Genomic DNA, 21,022 nt, shown 5'->3' with positions numbered 1-21,022 from the left:
TCTTAAAATGGCATTGTGTTCTCTAATATAGAAATCTATAAAAAAAAGAAAAAATAACAGTCAAAAGAAGATTTAAATTTGATATTCTCATTTGTGCTCAGCTGGCTTGATGAAGAAGAATGTTAGAGAATTCCTTAAGAAAATCAAGAATTTTTTTTTTTGGTTCAGCAACAAGGTATTTCTTGACAATTAGCTAAAAGTCCACTGATATTTATTTCCTTTAAAAGATACTCTCAAAGGAAGTGAAAATATATTGTGCTCTGTATTCTACATTTACTTTCTTCATTAGAAATAATATTTTTGACATCTTATTCTAATTCACAATCTGAACTTGGTTATCTTCTGCCTTTCACATGTTCTACTTCTGTTTAAATAATCTCCAATTCCTGTTTCACTCTGATATATCTGCATACTACTTATGGTGATTATAAAAGTTCTGAATCTACTACTTAGTCCATTTTCAGTTATTTTGTTAGTTTCTATTGTGCAATACTACAATGTTCTAACTTTATAATATCCTAAACTCACCAGAAAAGAGCAGGTGCTAAATGGTACAGAGGGAGGAAAAATGCTAAATTTCGGCACTGACACTAATATACAGTAATACAATTATTCTCTGTAACAAACCTGCTCACTCGGTGATTGTCTCAAAATGCAAATGAACTATCTTTTTCTTTTTTTCTAGATAAAAAGGGAAATTTTTAAGTTTATGCAAGGGGGACTTTCTAGCATGTTGGTCATACTCTCTTTCTTAACATAGAAGATAGTTTCACAAGTGTTTTTACTTTGTGATAATTCACTGAACTGTGTTTTTGTTCTGTGCACTTTTATGCATACATATCATATCCCAGTATAAAAGAATTTATTACACGGAAGCTCTATGCTGGCCAGAAAGAGAAATTAGATTAGAAAACAAGAATCTAGAAATTATCAAAGTAGAGATAATACAGGCTCAGTTGACTGATCATTAGAAGCATTAGTAACATTGCATTTCTTTGTACTAATACACACAGAACCAGCTTTCAGAAATAATAGTTTAAATGCCAAAAGAACATACAATGTAACTTTTACAGAAAGCAAAGTATTTAATAGTAAATATAAGAAAAGTTTATTGTCTTAGTTAAATCTTAGTAGAATATGTATCAATTTTCAGAATTGATACATTTTTCAATATTGATACATAAATTGATGTCCACTATAATAAATAAGACTACATCTTTAAAAAAAAAACTTTTCCTTTTAGTTTTTTGCTGGTAACTATAGTCAATAATGCAGTATATATTTGAAAGTGGCCAAGAAATTAACTTGTGAAAGTTCTCATCACATACAAAAAATGTTTGTAACTCTGTGATGGTTGGAATAGTGATGGATGGAATCATTTCACAGTATATATAAATACTGACTCATTATGTTATATACCTGAAACTAATATAATGTCATATGTCCATTATACCTCAATTTAAGTTTGTTTCAAGTTTTTTTGCAAAGATAGCCTCTTAGAAATAATTTTGGCAAAGGCAAAGCAGTTTTAAGATTTTCCTTCCATTTTCAAAAAATATATATAGTCTATATTCACAAAGGCCAGTTCGTACACATTATAATCTGAAGTACAGAAATGAAATTCAGTTATTTTGGCCTCTCATTTTAGAAATACAATCTTTCTAATATTTTATTCGTTTAAAAAATATAATAGCCAAATTTAAATTTTCACTGCTAATGCACATGCCAAAAAGCCACAGAAGTAAGCCTAGGAGCCCTGAAAGTACAAAGTGTATCCTCCTGCACTTCTGCTGAAGCTTCTTGGCAGAAGAATATTATTTTAAATGATTACATATGTATTAGAAAATCCTCACTATGCAGCAATGGTCTATCTAAGGTTAGAGCTACAGCAGGGGAGGCACACAAAAAAGTATCCAGCTTTATCCATTTCTAACTTTTAAAGTAAAATTCAGCTAACTAAATTAAGCATAAGGAAACAAAAATTACACTTCATAACCAGACACTTTACAAGTATTATCTAATTTTACCCTCATAATATTGAAGGTACTATTAACACTCCAAGTAAAACAGCTAACAGTCACAAAATCAGTCAAGAGAAGAGAAGACAACTGATTCAACTGATGACAACAGAGATGACAAGTGAAGCTGGGTTATCCACCATACTGTACTACCTCCATCCTAATTTTTCTGTCTCCTGATTTATGCTTCCATATTATGTTTCATTTGTAGTAAAAACTATGACATTAGAAGAAAACAGAGAACAGTATCAATATTAAGTTCTATACAATTACATAATAATTTCACTTTTGGCTTAAGAATCTTACCAATGTCAGTATGCCTAAGAAATAACAGGTGCTTTACACTCATTATTCCTATCAGTATTTATTAATAATACACAAACACACACACATAAAGTTCATCAGCACTCATTAGATCTGAAACACGATGTTAGGGCATGATTAAAAAAAAAAAAAAAAAAAACAGAAGCATGGCAGAATACTGATGTCTATTGCTTACCAGTTTTTCTCTGAATGTGTCTTTTCCCAGCTTCCCTGAAAGCAACCATGGCTCTAAAAAAAGCTCGGAGAACTGACCATCGGAAAATAGCTACAGGATCAATTCCAATCATCCCAGAGATAAATGCATTCTTGCTACTTCTCAGAAGAGCTACAATGTCAGGACGCATATGATCTGTATTTTTTTCCCGGAAATCCTACACGAAAAAAATACCAGTGTTATTTTTGAAAAAAACGTATTAAGCCAAGAAGAAAATGGGTGACATATTTGAACAGTGGCTGAATAAGAGTATAGAAGTGATTTCTGTGTTAGCCAGCTAGATGGACCAGATAGATATCCTCTATAAAGTCCCATCTAAGCCTAAAACTATTTAATTCTATAATTCATTTAAATTAGAATGAACATTCCACCAACTTATTGCAGCTTGTTAAACATTAGTCTGGGAGAGATTCTCTAAGAGACTATCACATAAAACAACAAGAGAGTTGAGTAATAAAAAGAAGCCAGAAATGAGAAGACCAGGAACATTTCACTCAAAGGGAACACCTACTACCTTTAGGTGGTGCTAAGTTGCAGAAGTTAGGAGAATGTTAGTAAGACTGAGGTCTAGAGCATTCTCGGCAAGGGTGAGAGAGGTATAAGAAAAGGGAGATAAATAGGCTATGTAAGCTATGCAAGACTGAGTTAGGAGTTTGGACTTTATTCAAGTGTCAAGGAAAGCCACTGGAAGGATAATGACATGAACTAACTGATGTTTTATAAACATCACTGATTGCTACTGAGGGAATTAATTGTACAAAGAATGGAGAAAGGTATTCCAAGTAAGAGCTGACAGTGACTTGGACTATAAGGATGGTACTATAGGAAAGGGAAAATGGTTACATATTTGGGACATTTTTTAGAGGTAAGGGCGAAAGACTTGCTGGTGGATTAGAGCGTTGTGAGTGAACAAGAGAATTAGGTTAACACCTATATTTTGGGTTTGAGCAACGAGGTAGGTAGAGGTACTATATATACTAATATGAAGAAGACTTGAGAAAAGAGAAGATATGAGGATAGAAATTGATGATCAGGAGATAAGTTTTGTCCAAGTGAAGTTAGAGATGGTGAAAATAATAATGATAACAAGCAACATTTATTGAGAAGTTACTAAGTAAATGGCACACTTCTAAGCATTTTACACATGTTGTCTCATTGAAATTCATTTCATCACCTTAACAAGTCCTTGAGATAAATACACCTTAACAAGTCCTTGAGATGGATGATATTATTATTATTTTATAGATGAGGAAATTGAGTCACAGAAAGGTTAATTATCTTGGCCTCTATCACACAGTAATAAGAACAGAGGTTCAAACATAGCCACTCATAACCACTATACTACGTCTGCATACAGATATCAAGTAGGCAGATGGACATATCTGCCTAGAGTCTAACAGATTTCAGAAAACACATCTGGATATCATCAGCATATACATTTTTAAAGTTGGATAAGATTACCAAAGGAATGTAAATAGCCAGTTAAAACCACTTGCCAATGGAGGTGAGAGATGATAGAATGGAAGAAAATGAGTTTAAATACCTCACAAAAAGATAAGAAGGGTAAGAAACTTACACTCCTGGAAGAAGGTCCCAGACTGCTACATAGAGTCTAGGCATTTGACTATAGCCACACCCAGATGGAAGGCTGCTGCTACTAAGTTGCTTCAGTCGTGTCCGACTCTGTGCGACCCCATAGACGGCAGCCCACCAGGCTCCCCTGTCCCTGGGATTCTCCAGGCAAGAACGCTGGAGTGGGTTGCCATTTCCTTCTCCAGATGGAAGGACTGGTGAGTAAATCACTTCCTGTCAGTGCAGCTTCACAGAATAGCTCTAACTCAGAATTCCTGGAGGGTCATGCCTAGTATAATGTCATCAACCCTCATGTCCACAAGGCAGCTTGGACTCATCCTGCTACCTCTGAGACTTTCCTTTCCTAATAATTCTTGGTTCTCCTGAAAACAGGGGGAAGAGAGAAACAAGTCAGAAGTCTTGGTGCTCAGTTTGTCCCTAAGTACCCTTTGAGCAAAAGTATATATTATAAAACTTAGCAAAACTGAGGAGTTTTCAAATCAAAATGCCAGCAGCAGCAAATACTGAGGGCAGACAGACAAATGTCAGGCACTAAGTTAAGCACTATACATAATTTAATTCTAACAATTACTCAATAAAGTAGATTCAATTATAAACCAAACTTCACTGCTAAGTAATCAGAGAGATAAAGAAGTTCGTCAGAAGTCAAACACAATAAGCACTGCTACTACAGGAACTAAAACATCAGTCTGCCCTACTCCAAAGATTATTCTGTCCTATTAACAACTACACTGTAAAATCTAAAATTCTATATCGCTTTTCCATGTTAATAGTCATCAACATTTCCCAACGTAATGGTCCTGTCTCTCTGTCTTCATATTCCTACATTCCTAAGTACTAATAAACTAAATCACATCATAATCACATCATCATTGAAACTCTTCTGTTGCTTTCTACAACAACACAGCTTGTGACTTACTACTTATATCTTGTGCTATCCCTTCTCAGTCCCCACTGTCGGTTCTGTATTGAAAATTCTTAAGAGTTTCATCTTGTGTACTCAAGTTTCTGATCATCTTACATCAGTGTATCTCAACCATAATTGTGGCTTAAATGATGAAACCCAAATCTGTATTTCCAGTTCAGATATTTTTTGTTAAGTCTGAAGATGCATTTATACATTTTAAAGGTATCTCAAACTTGAAAGAAAATGTGTAAGACTAGTATTGCTTATATACTTTAAAGCAGTCACCAGTGAAACCATGTGGACCTAGAATTCCCTTTGTAGAAAATTTTAAATTACTGATTCAAATTACTTAACAAACATAGGATTTTTCAGTTTTCCTATATTTTTTGGTGATATTTTTTCATGGAATTTTCAACTTTACACTGTCAAATTTATTGGCAAAACATGCTCATATCTTATAAATATCTACAGAGTGTGTAGTTAAATCCCCTTATTTGTTTCTGCTACCAGCAATCTGCGAAGCTTTCTCCTTTCATTAGTTATTTTCTGTTATCTTTTACTTACACAGTTTTCCCTTGAACAACATGGGGGTTAGGAATGCTGACCAAAACCACCGCTGAAAATCCCCATGTAACTTCACAGCCAGATCTTCATAGCATCCACAGTGCTGCATTTGCGGATTCAGTCGATCATGGATCACACGGTACTGCAGCATCTATTTACTGAAAGATGTCTAGCATAAATTGTTATTCAGTCGTTCAGTAGTTTCTGACTCTGCATCCCATGGACTGCAGCACACCAGGCTTCCCTGTCCCTCACTATCTCTTAGAGTTTGCTCAAACTCATGTCCATTGAGTCGATGATGCCATCCAACAATCTCATCTTCTGTCACCCTCTTCTCCCCCTGCCCTCAGTCTTTCCCAGCATCAGGGTCTTTTCCAATGAGTCAGCTCTTTGTGTCAGGTGGTCAAAGTATTAGAGCTTCAATTCAGCATCAGTCCTTGCAATGAATATTCAGGGTTAATTTCCTTTGGGATTGACTGGTTTGATATCCTTACTGTCCAAGGGACTCTCAAGAGTACTCTAGAGCACCACAGTTCAAAAGCATCAATTCTTCGGTGCTCAGCCTTCTTTATGGTCCAAATCTCACATCCATACGAGACTACTGGAAAAACCATAGCTATGATTAGGCAAACCTTTGCTGGCTAAGTGACTGTCTAGGTTTATCACAGTTTTTGTTCCAAGGAACAAGAGTTTTTTAATGTCATGGCTGCAGTCACCATCTGCGGTGATTTTGGAGTCCAAGGATATAGTCTATCACTGTTTCCATTTTTTCCCCAGGTATTTGCCATGAAGTGATGGGACCAGAAGCCATGATCGTAGTTTTTTGAATGTTTAGTATTAAGCCAGGTTTTCACTCTTCTCTTTCACCTTCATCAAGAGGCTGTTGAGTTCCTCTTCGCTTCAGGCCATTAAGGGGGTGTCATCTGCATATGTCAAGTTGTTGGTATTTCTCCCAGCAGTCTTGATTTCAGCTTATGATTCATCCAGCCCAGCATTTCCCATGATGTACACTGCACAGAAGTTAAATAAGCAGGATGACAATATACAGCCTTGATGTACAAATTTTCCAGTTTGTTGTGATCCACATAGTCAAAGGCTTTAGCGTAGTCAATGAAGCAGATGTTTTCCTGGAATTCTCTTGCTTTTTATATGATCCAACAGATGTTGGCAATTTGATCTCTGGTTCCTCTGCCTTTTCTAAATCCAGCTTAAACATCTGGAAGTTCTCAATTCAAGTACTATTGATTTAAATACTATCTTGATTGAAGTACTAGCTTGAAGGATTTTGAGCATTATCTTGCTAGCATGTGACATGAGTTCAACCATGTGGTAGTCTGAGCATTCCCTGGCATTGCCCTTCTTTGGGATTGGAATGAAAAGTGACCTTTTCTAGTCCTATGGCCACTGCAGAGTATTCCAAATTTGCTGGCATTTTAAGTGCAGCACTTTAACAGCATCATCTTTTAGGATTTGAAATAACTCAGCTGGAATTCCGTCACCTCCACTAGCTTTGTTCGTAGTGATGCTTTTCAAGGCCCACTTGACTTCACACCCAGGATGTCTGGCTCTAGGTGACTTACCACACCACTGTAGTTGTATGGGTCATTAAGACCTTTCCTGTACAGTTCTGTGTATTCTTGCCACCTCTTCTTAATATCTTCTGCTTCTGGTAGCTTTATATATTTTCTGTCCTTTATTGTGCCCATCTTTGCATTAAATGTTCCCTTGGTATCTCTAATTTTCTTGAAGAGATCTCTAGTCTTTCCCATTCTATTGTTTTCCTCTTATTTCTCTGCATTGTGCACTTAAGGCTTTTTTTAATCTCTCCTTCCTATTCTTTGGAACTCTGCATTAAGATGGCTAGATCTTTCCCTTTCTCAGTTGCTTTTCGCTTCTCTTCTTTTCTCAGCGATTTGTAAGGCATCCTCAACCATTTTGCCTCTTAGCATTTTTTTTTTCTTGGAGATGGTGGTCTTAATCTCGGCCTCTTGTACCATGTCACGAATCTTTGTCCATAGTCCTTCAGGCACTCTGTCTATCAGATCTAACCCCTTGAATCTATTTGTCACTTCCACTGTATAATTGTAAGGGATTTGATTTAGGTCATACCTGAATGATCTAGTGGTTGTCCCTACTTTAAAGTCTGAAGTTTGCAATCAGGAGTTCATGATCTGAGCCACAGTAAGCTCCTGGTATTTTTTTTGCTGATTGTATGTAGCTTCTCCATCTTTGGCTGCAAAGAAGATAAGCAATCTCATTTTCGTATTGACCATCTGGTGATGTCCATGTGTAGAGTCGTCTCTTGTGTTGTTGGAAGAGGGTGTTTGCTATGACCAGTACATTCTCTTCATGTGTAGAGTCGTCTCTTGTGTTGTTGGAAGAGGGTGTTTGCTATGACCAGTACATTCTCTTGGCAAAACTGTTAGCTTTGCCCTGCTTCATTTTGTACTCCAAGGCCAAACTTGCCTGTTACTCCAGATACCTCTTGACTTCCTACTTTTGCATTCCAGTCTCCTATGATGAAAAGAACATCTTTTTTTTTTTGGTGTTCATTCTATCAGGTCTTATAGGTCTTCATCGAACCATTCAACTTCAACTTTTTTGGCATTAGTGGTTGAGATACAGACTTGTATTACTGTGATGTTGAATGGTTTGCCTTAGAAACGAACAGAGATCATTCTGTCGTTTTTGAGACTGCATCCAAGTACTGCATTTTGGACTCTTCTGTTGACTATGAGGGTTACTCCATTTCTTGTACAGTTTCTTGGCCATCTGAGTAGATATAATGGTGATCTGAATTAAATTCACCCATTCAAGTCCATTTTAGTTCACTGATTCCTAAAACATAGATGTTCACTCTTGCCATCTCCTGCTTGATCACATCCAATTTACCTTGATTCATGGACCTAACATTCCAGTAATATATGCAGTATTATTCTTTATAGCATCAGACTTTACTTTCACCACTGGACACATCTCCAACTGTGTGCAAGTGGACCCCCATAACTGAAAACTATGCTGTTCAAGGATCATCTATATTATTTTCAGTTATTTTTTAAAGGAACTACCTTCTAGATTTGCTCATTTTTTTTTACTATATGTCTGCTTTTTATTGCATTGATTTCTAGTCTTTGCTTTATGATTTCCTTTTTCTAGTTTAATTTGCTGATTTTCTCTACTGTTTTGCCAACCAGTCTTCCTTTCTAACATATACTTTTAAAGTTATAAATCACTGCTTTAAATATAACTTACAAATTTTGATACATTACATCTTTATTAATGTTCAGTTTAAAATATTATCACTTGTGATTTCTTTTTTAATTCAGGGATTACATAAAAGAAGTTCACTTAATTTATAAACACCAAAGAGTATCTAGTTATCTTTATGATGTGCCAATTAGGTCAGTTATTTAGCAGTGCTATTCAATTTTTCTGTTTTTATTGATTTCATGTCTGCATATTTTATTGTTACTGAAAGATATGTATGAAAATCTACAACTTTAAGGATAAACTTGTCTAGCTCCCCTTTTAGCCTGAAGTGAAGTCATCAGGTACATATAACTTTTGATTATGTCTTCATTGAAACAAGCCCCTTTTATTGTTATGAAGTGTGCTTCTTTGTCTCTAATAATGATTCTTGTCTTAAAGCCTACTTTGTCCAATAATAATGTAATTACAGGAACTTTGTTTTTGTTAGGGTCTGCCTAGTGTGTCTTTTTCCCATCCTTTTACTTTCAACCTATCTGATAGTAAGAATGAATGAATCACAGACATAAATGCATATATTGTATGATTCTATTTATCTGAAATTTAATAAGTTAAAAAAAAAAAAAAAAAAACAACTAAGGATAAAAAACTACAGTCATGTTTACCTCTGGGTGGGGGAGAATGAGCCTGGAAGGGGCATGAGAGAAATCTGGACACTTGAGATTTCTGCATTTTATGTACTTTGCTATATGATTTTATAGGTCAAGATTTTTTTTGTTTTAGACTTTATTTTTATATATTGAGGTGTAACTGACACACAATATTAAGGTATATAAAATATTAATACTGATTTGACACATTTGTAAACTGTAACATGATTACCATTTTAAAGTTAACAAACACCTCCATTATGTCATACAATCATCATTTTTTTGTGGTAAGAACATTTAAGATCTGGTCTATCTTAGAAACTTTGAAGACAGTTGTATAATCACAATGCTAACTATAAACACAGTGTTTACTCTAATTATAATGCTGTACATCAGAACTCCAGAAATTAACTGCAGGTTTTTACCCTTAGCCAGCCTCTCCTCAACTCCCCCACCCACTAATAACCACCATTCTACTCTGTTATTCTAAATGTGTATCTAAAAATCTGTTCCTTCTTGTCTTTTCCATCTCAGAAAATAGCACCTCAAATTCACCCATCACCTATAGCCAGAAGTCAGTTAACTATAATCTATCAACAAGATTTAGTCATTGCTTCTCCAAAAATATCTCATAATCCTCTAGATCTCCTCCATCTCTACTGCCACCTCAGGGGTCCAGTTTACCTTAATGTTTCATTGATCTCCCAGCTCCCAATCTCTCCCTCTGCTATTCTTTCTCCTCTGAGAAATCAATTTTTAAAAACACATAACATAGCCTCTGCTTAAAATTTTTTCATGGCTCCTCATCAGAATTTCAACAAAAACCAAACTCTTTTAACTTGATCAAGAAGCCCCAAAGAACTAAGTTACTGTCCATTCTCTACATTGATTTCATTCCACTATCTTCCTTGATCACTAAAATCTAGTAATGCTGACCTATTTTCAATTATTTTAACATATTAAATTCTGTCCTATCTCATGGCCTATAAGATTCATCATCCCAACCCCTCACCAAGGTCACATTTACTTCAGATCATCCTTCAAAATTTGAGTTTTGAAGGGGGTGTTCATTACCCACAAATTAAAAATCGACTAATTCACTATTGTCTCTCATAGAAGCTATTCATTAATTTATACACCAAGATCATGTCAGCTAATTAATCACTAGATCATTCTAAACACAAATGTCAGACTCTGTGCTTTGTGTTTAGAATGATCTAGTGATAAATTAGCAGCACAGAGTTTGACATGTGCTTCGTGTTTTAATAAATACTTCTTGAATAAATGAATCAGTGATGAGTGAATGAGTGGTCTTAATTCTGACTCTCACCTCAGATCCAGAAAAAACATATTGCTCCACAATATTCCACAGCATCAATACCTCGCCTAGAAATTGCCTTCAGTATCAGGCTTACATATCAAATGGTTGAAGGGTAATGGGTTCCTCAATTACAAACAAGGGATGGGCAAAATTATGAAGATTCCTTTCTGCAGGAGTTAAGTCTCAACATATTCAAGCTCACAAATATCCAAGGGTACATGAGGACATGAGGTACATGAGGACATGAGGTACATGTATATGTATAGCTGAACTGCTTTGTTGTACACCTGCACACCTGCTGTACACCTGAAACTAACACAACATTATAAATCAACTAAACCCCAACATAAAATAAAAGTCAAATTTAAAGAATTAAAAATAAACAAGATAAAAAGGCTATTACATTTAGAATGGATTGACATCAATTTTAGCTGCAGGAAAAAAGCAATAAAACCATCAGCTAATGACAGCAGAACACTGCAAAGAACAGTATGAATTTTGGTACCATCCTTATAAAATTTCTCCCACTGTTATTGACCAACTACAAAGAAAACAGTATAATAGGGATGGTGATAACAGTTAAGAGCACTCCTCTGTCTTAAAGGCTTATTCAATGAGAAATTTACTGACCTTTACCCCATATTTTACTTTCCCGGCATAATGCTTTATGATGAAAGCAGGCTCCATCACAGCTGGAAATTCAATGTAAGAATTCTCTTCATGTTGGTGCTTAAACTTGTCCAGCAGGGTTTGATTTGTAGCCTGTGGAAAACTAAATTAAAAATAAAAACAAAAACACTAAAGAAAGATGCAGCAGTTAATAAAGTATTTTTTTAATAATTACAATTTCATCTAACAAATTTAGCAAATTACAGAGAGCTTTCACTTAAATAAATTCTCATAACAAGCTGAGAGGAAACGAACATCAAGTTGCCAACATTTGTTAGATCATAGGAAGAGCAAGGGAATTCCAGAAAAATATCAACTTATGCTTCATTGACTACACTAAAGCCTTTGACTGTGTGGATCACAACAAACTGTGGAAATCTCTTAAAGATATGGGAATATAAGACCATCTTACCTGTCTCGAGAGAAACAAGATAGTTTCTTGTTTGTGAGGCAAGAAGCAATACTGAGAACCAGACATGGAACAAAGGACTGGTTCAAAATTGGGAAAGGAGTACAAGAAGGCTGTATATTGTCAGTCTGTTTATTTAACTTCTATGCACGGTACATTATGGGGAATGCCAGGTTAGATGAACCACAAGGTGGAATCAAGACTGCAGGGAAAAACCTCAAATATGCAGATGACACCATCCTAATGGCAGAAAGTGAAGAAGAACTAAAGAGCCTCTTGATGAAAGTGAAAGAGGAGAGTGAAAAAGCCCCTCTTGAAACTCAATATTGAAAAAACTAAGATCAGGGCATCCAGTCCAATCACTTTATGGCAAATAGAAGGCGAAAAAGTGGAAACAGTGACAGATTTTCTCTTCTTGGGCTCAAAAATCACTGCAGATGGTGACTGCAGCCATGAAATTAGAAGATGCTTGCTTCTTGGAAGAAAAGCTATGACAAGCCTAGACAGTGTATTAAAAAGCAGAGATATTACTTTGCTGACAAAGCTTCATCTAGTCAAAGATATCATTTTTCCAGTAGTATGCATGGATGTGAGAGTTGGACATAAAGGCTGAGCACCGAAGAACTGATGCTTTTGAACTGTGGTGCTGTGTCCTTTGGACAGCAACAAGATCAAACCAATCAGTCCTAAGGAAATCAACCCTGAATAGTCATTGGAAGGACAGATGCTGAAGCTGAAGCTCCAATACTCTGGCCACCTGATGCGAAGAGCTGACTCACTGGAAAAGACCCTGACGCTGGGAAAGACTGAGGGCAGGAGGAAAAGAGGGTGAAGAGGATGAGATGGCTGGGTGGCGTCACTGATTCAATGAACATGAACTTGGGCAAACTCCAAGAGATAGTGAGGGACAGGGAGGCCTGGTGTGCTACATTCTATGGGGTTGCAAAGAGTCAGACATGACTTAGTGATTGAACAACAACAAAACAATCTGAAAGATGAGTGAAAAAAGATTTAGTATTCCTATTTTGTATATGAGAGCTCAAAAGTTGTGATCTGCCTAACACATACTATGCAAGTATCACAGAAGTAAGAAATTTAACTCAGAAGTAAATTAAGAAGTAAGAAAGAAGAAGTAAGAAATTTAACTCAGGTTTTTATATGTTTATCTTGGGTCACAGTGTGCTGCACCATAAGACTCAAAGGATAATAAAAACCAAATCACATGTTGCTTGGGTTCAAGAACTTGCAAAAAGGGAATGATCTCTCAGGTTGGACAGGTCCTTTAAATCCAGAGTAATTTTTTTTTATTACAAATTAAGTAGTAATTTTCTTACCTACATCAGTTACTAAATGTTTTTATATCTATTATCCTTTCAAATACACATCAATAGATTTATACTCACTGATGAACATTTCATATCTTGGAATCATTCAAATAGTATTTATTAAGAAGTAACTACATAATAGTAGTAGCTATTTAGTGGATAAGTTGTATCCAACTCTTTGCCACCCCCATGGACTACAGCCCACCAGGTTCCTCTGTCCATGGGATTTGCCAGACAAGAATACTGGAGTGGGTTGCAATTTCCTTCTCCAGAGGATCTTTCCGACCCAGGGATCAAACCAGCGATCCTGCATTGTCAGGCAGATTCTTTACCACTGAGCCACCAGCGAATATAGTATAATACTAGCAATAATAGTAGTATAGACATATAAAACTTTAGAACAGAAAAAAAAAATCACTAGTGGTTGGGAATAATGGAAAGATTCAGAGGATACAAGAGGCAATTACAAGCTATATTTTAAAAGTTTGGTAGGGGTTTCAAACATAAAATAATCACTGACCAAAAAAAAAAAAAAGAGAGAGAGAGAGGGCAAGTATATTTCAAAGAATAATTTCATTTAATAGTACTTGAAATAATGAAAAATAATGTAATGTAAGATATAAAGATGTTGAATGCAATATCTAATACATTAAAATGATTCCAAAACTACAAGAAAAATGGTTAATTACATAGTACATATTGGAACCAGGAAGGAGAAAGGTCTTTGATGTCAGATAGTCATTGCCTACATTATAAATTCTGTATGTGACCTTGGGCAAGCTGGGTACAACCTTCTTTAGGAACTGGCTTGGTAATCCATAAATGAGTAAAATGAATGATAGTGCTAGAAGAATTAAATAAAACTAGCAAAAATACCTAACATGAGTTGACATCCAATAAGGATGATACAAATTAATCTACTTTTTCATATTAGCAACACTGACATTTTCCTAGTCAACTGAGGCCTGCTTTTGCATCAAACACTATCCCTTCCTCTAGGCTTTTCTCTCCTTCCCAGAACTCTACAGCCATTCCAGAACAGGTTACAACTCTTGAACAATTCCAGATAATACAGCAACAGCCTTTCTAGTAGCCTTAGTGATTCCAATTTTACCATGTTTCATGTCGCCAAACAGAACTATCAAGATAAATTTTCCTACAACGTGCTTTTAATGGTGTGCCTCCCCTACTTTAGAAAATTTAAATCCAAGCTCCTAAGCCCAGACCAACCCAACTTCAGCAGACACATCTCTCACTACTCCACAGCAGCATGCTTCTTTTCAGGAAGGATGTTCATCTCATTGTTTCTACTTAAAGGTCCATTTGCCTTCTAATCCTTTGAGTCATTAAAAAGCTTGTGATTTGTTTCTTTTTTCTTGGATAAACAATGGAAAAAATTAAATGTTTCCATTTAAACTTCCTTTATTAAAACCAATGCTAATTTTCATGTTTATGGGACATTTATATTGTTTATTTACATCTTTTGCCCATTTTTATTGATACATTTTTTTTGATTGGAAGATAATTAATGAGAACAAATATGTGGGCAGTTTCTATTCCAAATAAGGAAAGATGAGAAAAAAAGCTTTCCACCAGTCCTGCAGTCAATAAACAATTATGGATACATACTACATAATCAAGCAAAAGAGCCAGGAACAGAGGCCAAGTAGACATTATTGTGAATTTCAAAACTCTTCATCTAATGTTCCCCAAAGACTACCTGCAAGGGTAGCCTTAGATTAGTGTTTCTTTGCACTAATCCCAGGGACGGGGGAGCCTGGTGGGCTGCTGTCTCTGGGGTCGCACAGAGTCGGACACGACTGAAGCGACTTAGCAGCAGCAGCAAGGCTACCCTAACTAAGGAGTTTTAAAAAATACCAATGCCTGGGGCCCATCTCCTGTAATTCTACTGAATTGATGCTAGGCCAGTGACAAAGCACTATTTATAAGTTCCCCAGGTAATTCTCACAAGCAAGCAAGATTGATAAAATGTTGGCCTAAATGAACGCTCTGATTTTAACTTCAGTTTGTTAAATAAAACGCAGAGTCTGATTCAAGAAGTCTGGGATGGAAGTGTGAGACCCTGTATTTGTAACAACCTTTAAGATGCTGCCACTGCTGCTGTAGGCAGGCCACGTCGAGTACTATGGAAACGACGAGTGACACTCTTAACTTGGCTTACACCATTCCTCCTTTCTAAACTCTAATTTATAAAATTTGAACAGCCAGCAGACAACAAAGACAAGATTAGACAAGAATTCTAACTTCCAACATGTGCTCCTAAAGCACTACAAACACACTGACTGAAGCAGGAATACCAGTAAGGATATTTCATGAAATAGATCCTCTACAGAACAAAATATTTTCAGAGGAAAAATACTCAAAGTGATTTCAAAAACAGCTCTTTCCAAATGACACTAATTTATTGTTAAGTTCTCTTTATTGGTAGATGAAAGAGGGAAAATATTTCATGTCTTTGCATCTTCTGGGAAGTTAAAACAGAGAGACAAAGCTGGCTAATTTATAAGGAAAGATAACAGGATTAACTTAAAGCAAGGGAAATAATACTATGGTTTATTAAAAAATTTTACGGAGTTGATATAGAAGCACAACTGAAGTGGCAATTAAGAGGCTATTCAGTCCAATCTCCTATCTGCAAAAGTACCTTGATAGATGATGCAAAATAATTACTATAATGGAAAATTCTATTCCTTTATGAAGCAGCTGCTAATCAGTTCTAATGACTAAAAAGCTCTTTCTTATATTGAGCCAATACCTGTCTTCCTGTAATTTCTGGACCTGTGGCTTAACCCCATAAGCTTCTGGGTAACAGCAAAAAGGTGACATTCTCTTCATTGGGCAATATTTACATTTCTGTGAGGTAGCAATTGACCAGGTAAAGATGGTCTTTGTATAACATAATAAGATGTGCACTCAATGAAACTTTGCTTAAAGAATAACAGACAAGACCCCTTTGCTCTATTCATGTTTTAATTATATATCCATAGTTTATTTCCTGCTCACAACCACTGTAAGATATAGAGTAGACAGCTTTATAATTTATCATCATTATTTCCTTTTTGCATGCAAGAAAACTGAGGACTAAGGATATTAAGAGATTTGCTGAGGGTAGTTAATAGAGCTGGAATACAACCCTGAACTTCTGACATCACAGTCTAAGCATTATGGTAAAGCAAATAAGGATAATACTTCAAAGCACAAGCTCATTACGCTGTTCTCCATAGCTCATGTTTGTTTTTGTTTGGTTTATTCTTGTATTTTTATTTTGCTTGTATACTAGTTTTTTATATACCAGACAAGATGGGGCAGGGGGAAGGTGAAATTGGTAAAAGGGATCAACTGTATGGTGACAAATAAAAAATAAACTTTTGGTAGTGAGCACATACTGTAGGGTATACAGAAGTAGAAATATAATGTACATATGAATCCTATATAATGTTATAAACCAATGTTACCACATAAAAAAGGAAAATGAAAGTTCAAGTAAAAGACAAAAATAAAGCTTCTTATTCGGAAATACCTGGTGGGTTTGAATCTCGAGTCCATCATTTACTATACATATGATCTTTTTCTCAAATTGCTTAAATTTTCTTGTTCATAAGACATCTCAAACAAAATAACTGCTTATCATTTCAATATCTACAATGGTTCTCCATACTAAATATCAAAATCACCTAAGACACTTTCTAAAATAAAATATATCAGAAGTAAGGCATCCAAGCAGAGTTAAGAACCACTAACTTCAAAATTTTATAAGAGATAATGTATGTTTGGGGAAATATAGAGCAATACAAGAAATGTTTATAACTTTGCACATAAAATTAAACTGCTTTTTGCTGAATTTTAATTCATTTAGATTAATGGAAATAGACTAATGATGGAAGGGCAGATATAATTGTTGGCAATCTTCTTTCCAATATAGTTTGCAGCTCTGCCATATTACTTTATAATTCTATACAGCAATTCTGTGAGTTTATGGTATATTAATATGGCAATAACATATAACTTACCATACATATCAGGATATTCTTAGAGTAAAAGTAGGTGCCTTTAATAACTAAAATGAACAATCAGTATAAACTTGAGATTGTCCTACACAAATCTGGTATACAGTCATCCTACCTATGAAAGTTACTACTTAATATTTTATATCTTAGTTTAATGGGTATAGTATTAAATGAGGAATTAAGTGACCTAATTCAATTCCTAAATATTTTACTAAAGAGTCATAGAAAACCAACACACTCTCCACCACTTTGGTTTCTCCAATTCTAGATTTGCCATCTCTTAGAATAATTAAACTATAATAATACTTTCTAGAGCACTGAGAACACAGTGGAGGATGCTCCATGAAGCTTTATTTCTGCCACATATATATTTAAGTTTGGTTGGGCTTCCCTTGTGGCTCAGAGGGTAAAGCATCTGCCTGTGATACAGAACACCCAGGTTCGATCTCTGGATCAGGAAGATTCCCTGGAGAAGGAAATGGCAACCCACTAAAGCATTCTTGCCTAGAGAATCCCATGGACAGAGGAGACTGGTGGGCTACAGTCCATGGGGTCACAAAGAGTCGGACACGACTGAGCGACTACACTTAGCTTACCTAACTTATACTGAACGGTGTTACCAAGGGATGGCAAATATCCAACATATGCAGTCACTAAAAACTTGCACAGCCATGGCAGATATCACAAATCTATTATTATACTCTTCACCACTAAACAAGAAAACTGCAAACACACCTCATATGTAAAACTTAATTCAATAAGAGAGAAACACAAAACAAAAAAATATATACCAACAATTGAACATCAAAGTGACTTTGCAGAAGAAATTTGGAAAAAGTCAAGGAAAAAATGAGTTGAGTAGTGAAGTCCATCCAACTTTCTTATAAACACACAAAAAAATGCATACCAGGGAAACTTTTGCTCTTAATAACATTAAGAAGAAAGTTTAGGGCTTAAGAAGACATGAAAAACTCAAATGGGCAATAAAAAAACTGAAAAGAATCATACTCACTTGCTTTCTTCATCCAAAAGATGGAGCAGGCCTGTTGGTTTCTTGCTAATAAGATTTATGCAACAGGTATTATCAATATAGTCTATATTGTGCCAGCTGATACCTTCAGTTCTATATTCCTCCTAGGAAATAACAAATTAACAATTTATTCATCTTGCAGAAAATAAAAAGGTATGTGAGAATAAGGACTAAAAAGTTTTTACCAGGATTAGACTAAATTTTTAAAAATCATTAATCTACACAATGAAAGAAATGTATATTTCAGTTGCATAAAATCATGATATAGTGTATGTCTATTTTCTTTTAATAGTACATGCAACCAAATTTTCTGATTAGAATCCTATTTGTGATTCCACTTAGATGGAAAACTAAGTCTGATTTGTTTTAGCTACACTATCTGATGATTACACTAAGGAAAAATATAAAACGAAAAAGACTAATTTCTTCCACACAACTTGAAGCCATCAAAAAGAACTATTGGATCATCAACAGTGAATTTACTGAAACAATGTCTGAGAAAAGTGGAAAACTATCACCTCCAGTGATCACTGATAAAAATCATATAGAATTCATACGTACTGAACTTTGGCAAAATAAACAAAATAACTTTCAAAAGGCAGGGGCAGAGTAGTTTCCCCAATTCCAAGACTAACTAACTCAAAGCTCACACACTGAGTAACCATTCGAAACTCTCTTATGAAGCCCCTACTGTTCCTTCTTCAACCTCTACACTGGGAAATAAATATTCTTTTATTTATCTCTGTGATGCTTTTACTTTTAAACTGTCAGAAAGATGATTCTGAAAATAAAGAAGGTTCTACACTGCAATGATATTTAGGCACCAAACTAATATCCTGTTCATCTGATGGTTTTAGTATTCACTGATTATACTTGCATACCTCTCAGCAAATACAGTGGTTTTGTGAAACAGTGATTTTAATACTTTAATCATTCTTTCTGTATTATCATTATCCTGTAAGGAAAAGTGGACCCTAGTATAAACTAGTTACTCTAATTGTAAAAAAGTAAATGCTAACTTAATTTTTCCCCCTCAACAGTTTCACAAGCAAGTAATGCTATATAAAGGTCATCCCCAAGCAATGGTAAAGTTTTTTCCCTATTCCTTTTCACAGCATGGATAAAAAGCATACTAGATAGTGATTCAGATCCTCCTGCTCAAAGTTAACTATTATCCTAACTTCTAATATCACTGACAAAATCCACCTCTTTATAAAAATTATATATATATAGAACCATGCAATACATATTCTTTTCATCTGGCTTTTCTTCTGTTACTCAACATGTTTCAGAGAAACATCTATGTTGTTGAATGCATCTAAAGTACATGCATTTTAAGTGCTGTAAGACAGGGGTTGCGAAGTACTACTTTTACTCATTTATGCATTGTCTAGGCTGCTTTCTCAAAGTAATAGCAGAGCTGAGACCACATGGCCTCCAAAACCCACAAGACTGATTTACTTATACTTTTTTATAGAAAAGGCATGCCAAAATCTGCTATGGAGCATTAACTCTCAAACTTTAATATACAACAGAATCACATGAAGAGCTTGTTAAAAAAAGAAGCCACAAACTCAGAATTTGTGAATAAGAAAGTTTGGGGTAGTGCACTTGGAAGGAGTGCCTAGATGATACTGATTGTACCAGTAGGGATAGGAGAAGAATAACTAACTCTTCAAGAACCAATGATATATTTATATACAATACACTCATCTACTGGACTATTGATGGACATTACACTCATTTCCAATTTTGGCTATTAAAAATAATGGCATTGTGTACATTTCTGTACAAAACTTTTGGTAAGCATTTATATAGATTTGGAGAGTGAAACCACCGGCTTATAAACTACAAACATATAAACTCAGAAGATACTACCAAACAATTTTCTAAAGTGGTTGTACCAATCTATGCACCCACCACCAGTATATGAGACTTCCCAGTGCATAGTATTTCTCTAATATCTGTATTATCAGTTTTTTTCATTTTAGTCATTCTGGTGAATGCCTAGAAATATTTAAGTAGGGGTTTAATTTTATTTTCCCTAAAGACTAATAAATGAAATATCTTTTCCTATGTTTACTTTCCATTTGGATGTCCTCACATGCCTACATTCATAAAAATTCTAAGAAAACATCCTTGCCTTGTTCTCAATCTTAGGGGGAAATCATTTAGTCTGTTTCCATTAAGTATGATATTAACTGTTGGTTTTTTGTAAATGGCCTTTATCAGGAAGTTCCCTTCTATACCTAGTTTGCTAAAGGTTTTGTTTTGAACAAGACTGAATATGTAATTTTATCAAATGCATTTTATATTTTTATTGAGAACACCATGAATTTTTTTCTTCTTCTGTTTTGTTAATGGATGAATTAAACTAATTGGTGGTCAGATGTAATACACACCAGAAAAAACTCCACTTGTTTCTGATATATTATCCTTTTGTATATCTTGCTGAAAATTTCCTAAACAAATATTGGCAAACTGAAAATTTCCACTTCTAATAATGTTCTTCACAGATTTAGGTTATCTTGGCTCCCTCTAATATGTTGAGAATCGTCCCCTTTTATCTATTCCACATAAAATTTATGTCAAACTGAAAATGCTTTCACCATTTATGTCAAACTGAAAATACTTCTCTCACCATTGTAAGAATTCATCAATGGTGCCATTTTGGCTTACAATGTCCTTTACGGAAAGAATTTAATTATATATTCAATTTCTTTAATAGTTACTTTTTTTTTTTTGGTTGCGCTGGGTCTTCAT

The 21,022-nt window shown here is 35.0% G+C and overlaps 1 protein-coding gene across 6 annotated transcripts in view; it reads right to left on the bottom strand.

The window, feature by feature from the left end:
- The window catches only part of LOC120853514 (unconventional myosin-IXa), a 181,066-nt gene that overhangs the window by 116,179 nt on the left and 43,865 nt on the right, over positions 1–21,022 (bottom strand). For all 6 annotated transcript variants that reach the window (XM_040227410.1, XM_040227412.1, XM_040227411.1 and 3 more), the window contains 3 exons: positions 18,242–18,363; positions 11,429–11,570; positions 2,518–2,713 (listed from right to left, as the gene is read on the bottom strand). In XM_040227410.1, the coding sequence (XP_040083344.1) occupies positions 2,518–2,713; positions 11,429–11,570; positions 18,242–18,363 (460 nt within the window). The remainder of the gene's footprint in view (positions 1–2,517; positions 2,714–11,428; positions 11,571–18,241; positions 18,364–21,022) is intronic.

The sequence above is a fragment of the Oryx dammah genome, unplaced genomic scaffold (assembly GCF_014754425.2).
Source record: "Oryx dammah isolate SB20612 unplaced genomic scaffold, SCBI_Odam_1.1 HiC_scaffold_26, whole genome shotgun sequence".
Classification (NCBI taxonomy): domain Eukaryota; kingdom Metazoa; phylum Chordata; class Mammalia; order Artiodactyla; family Bovidae; genus Oryx; species Oryx dammah.
The sequence above is the reverse complement of the archived record's forward strand: the minus strand, read 5'-3'. Positions and strand labels throughout refer to the sequence as shown.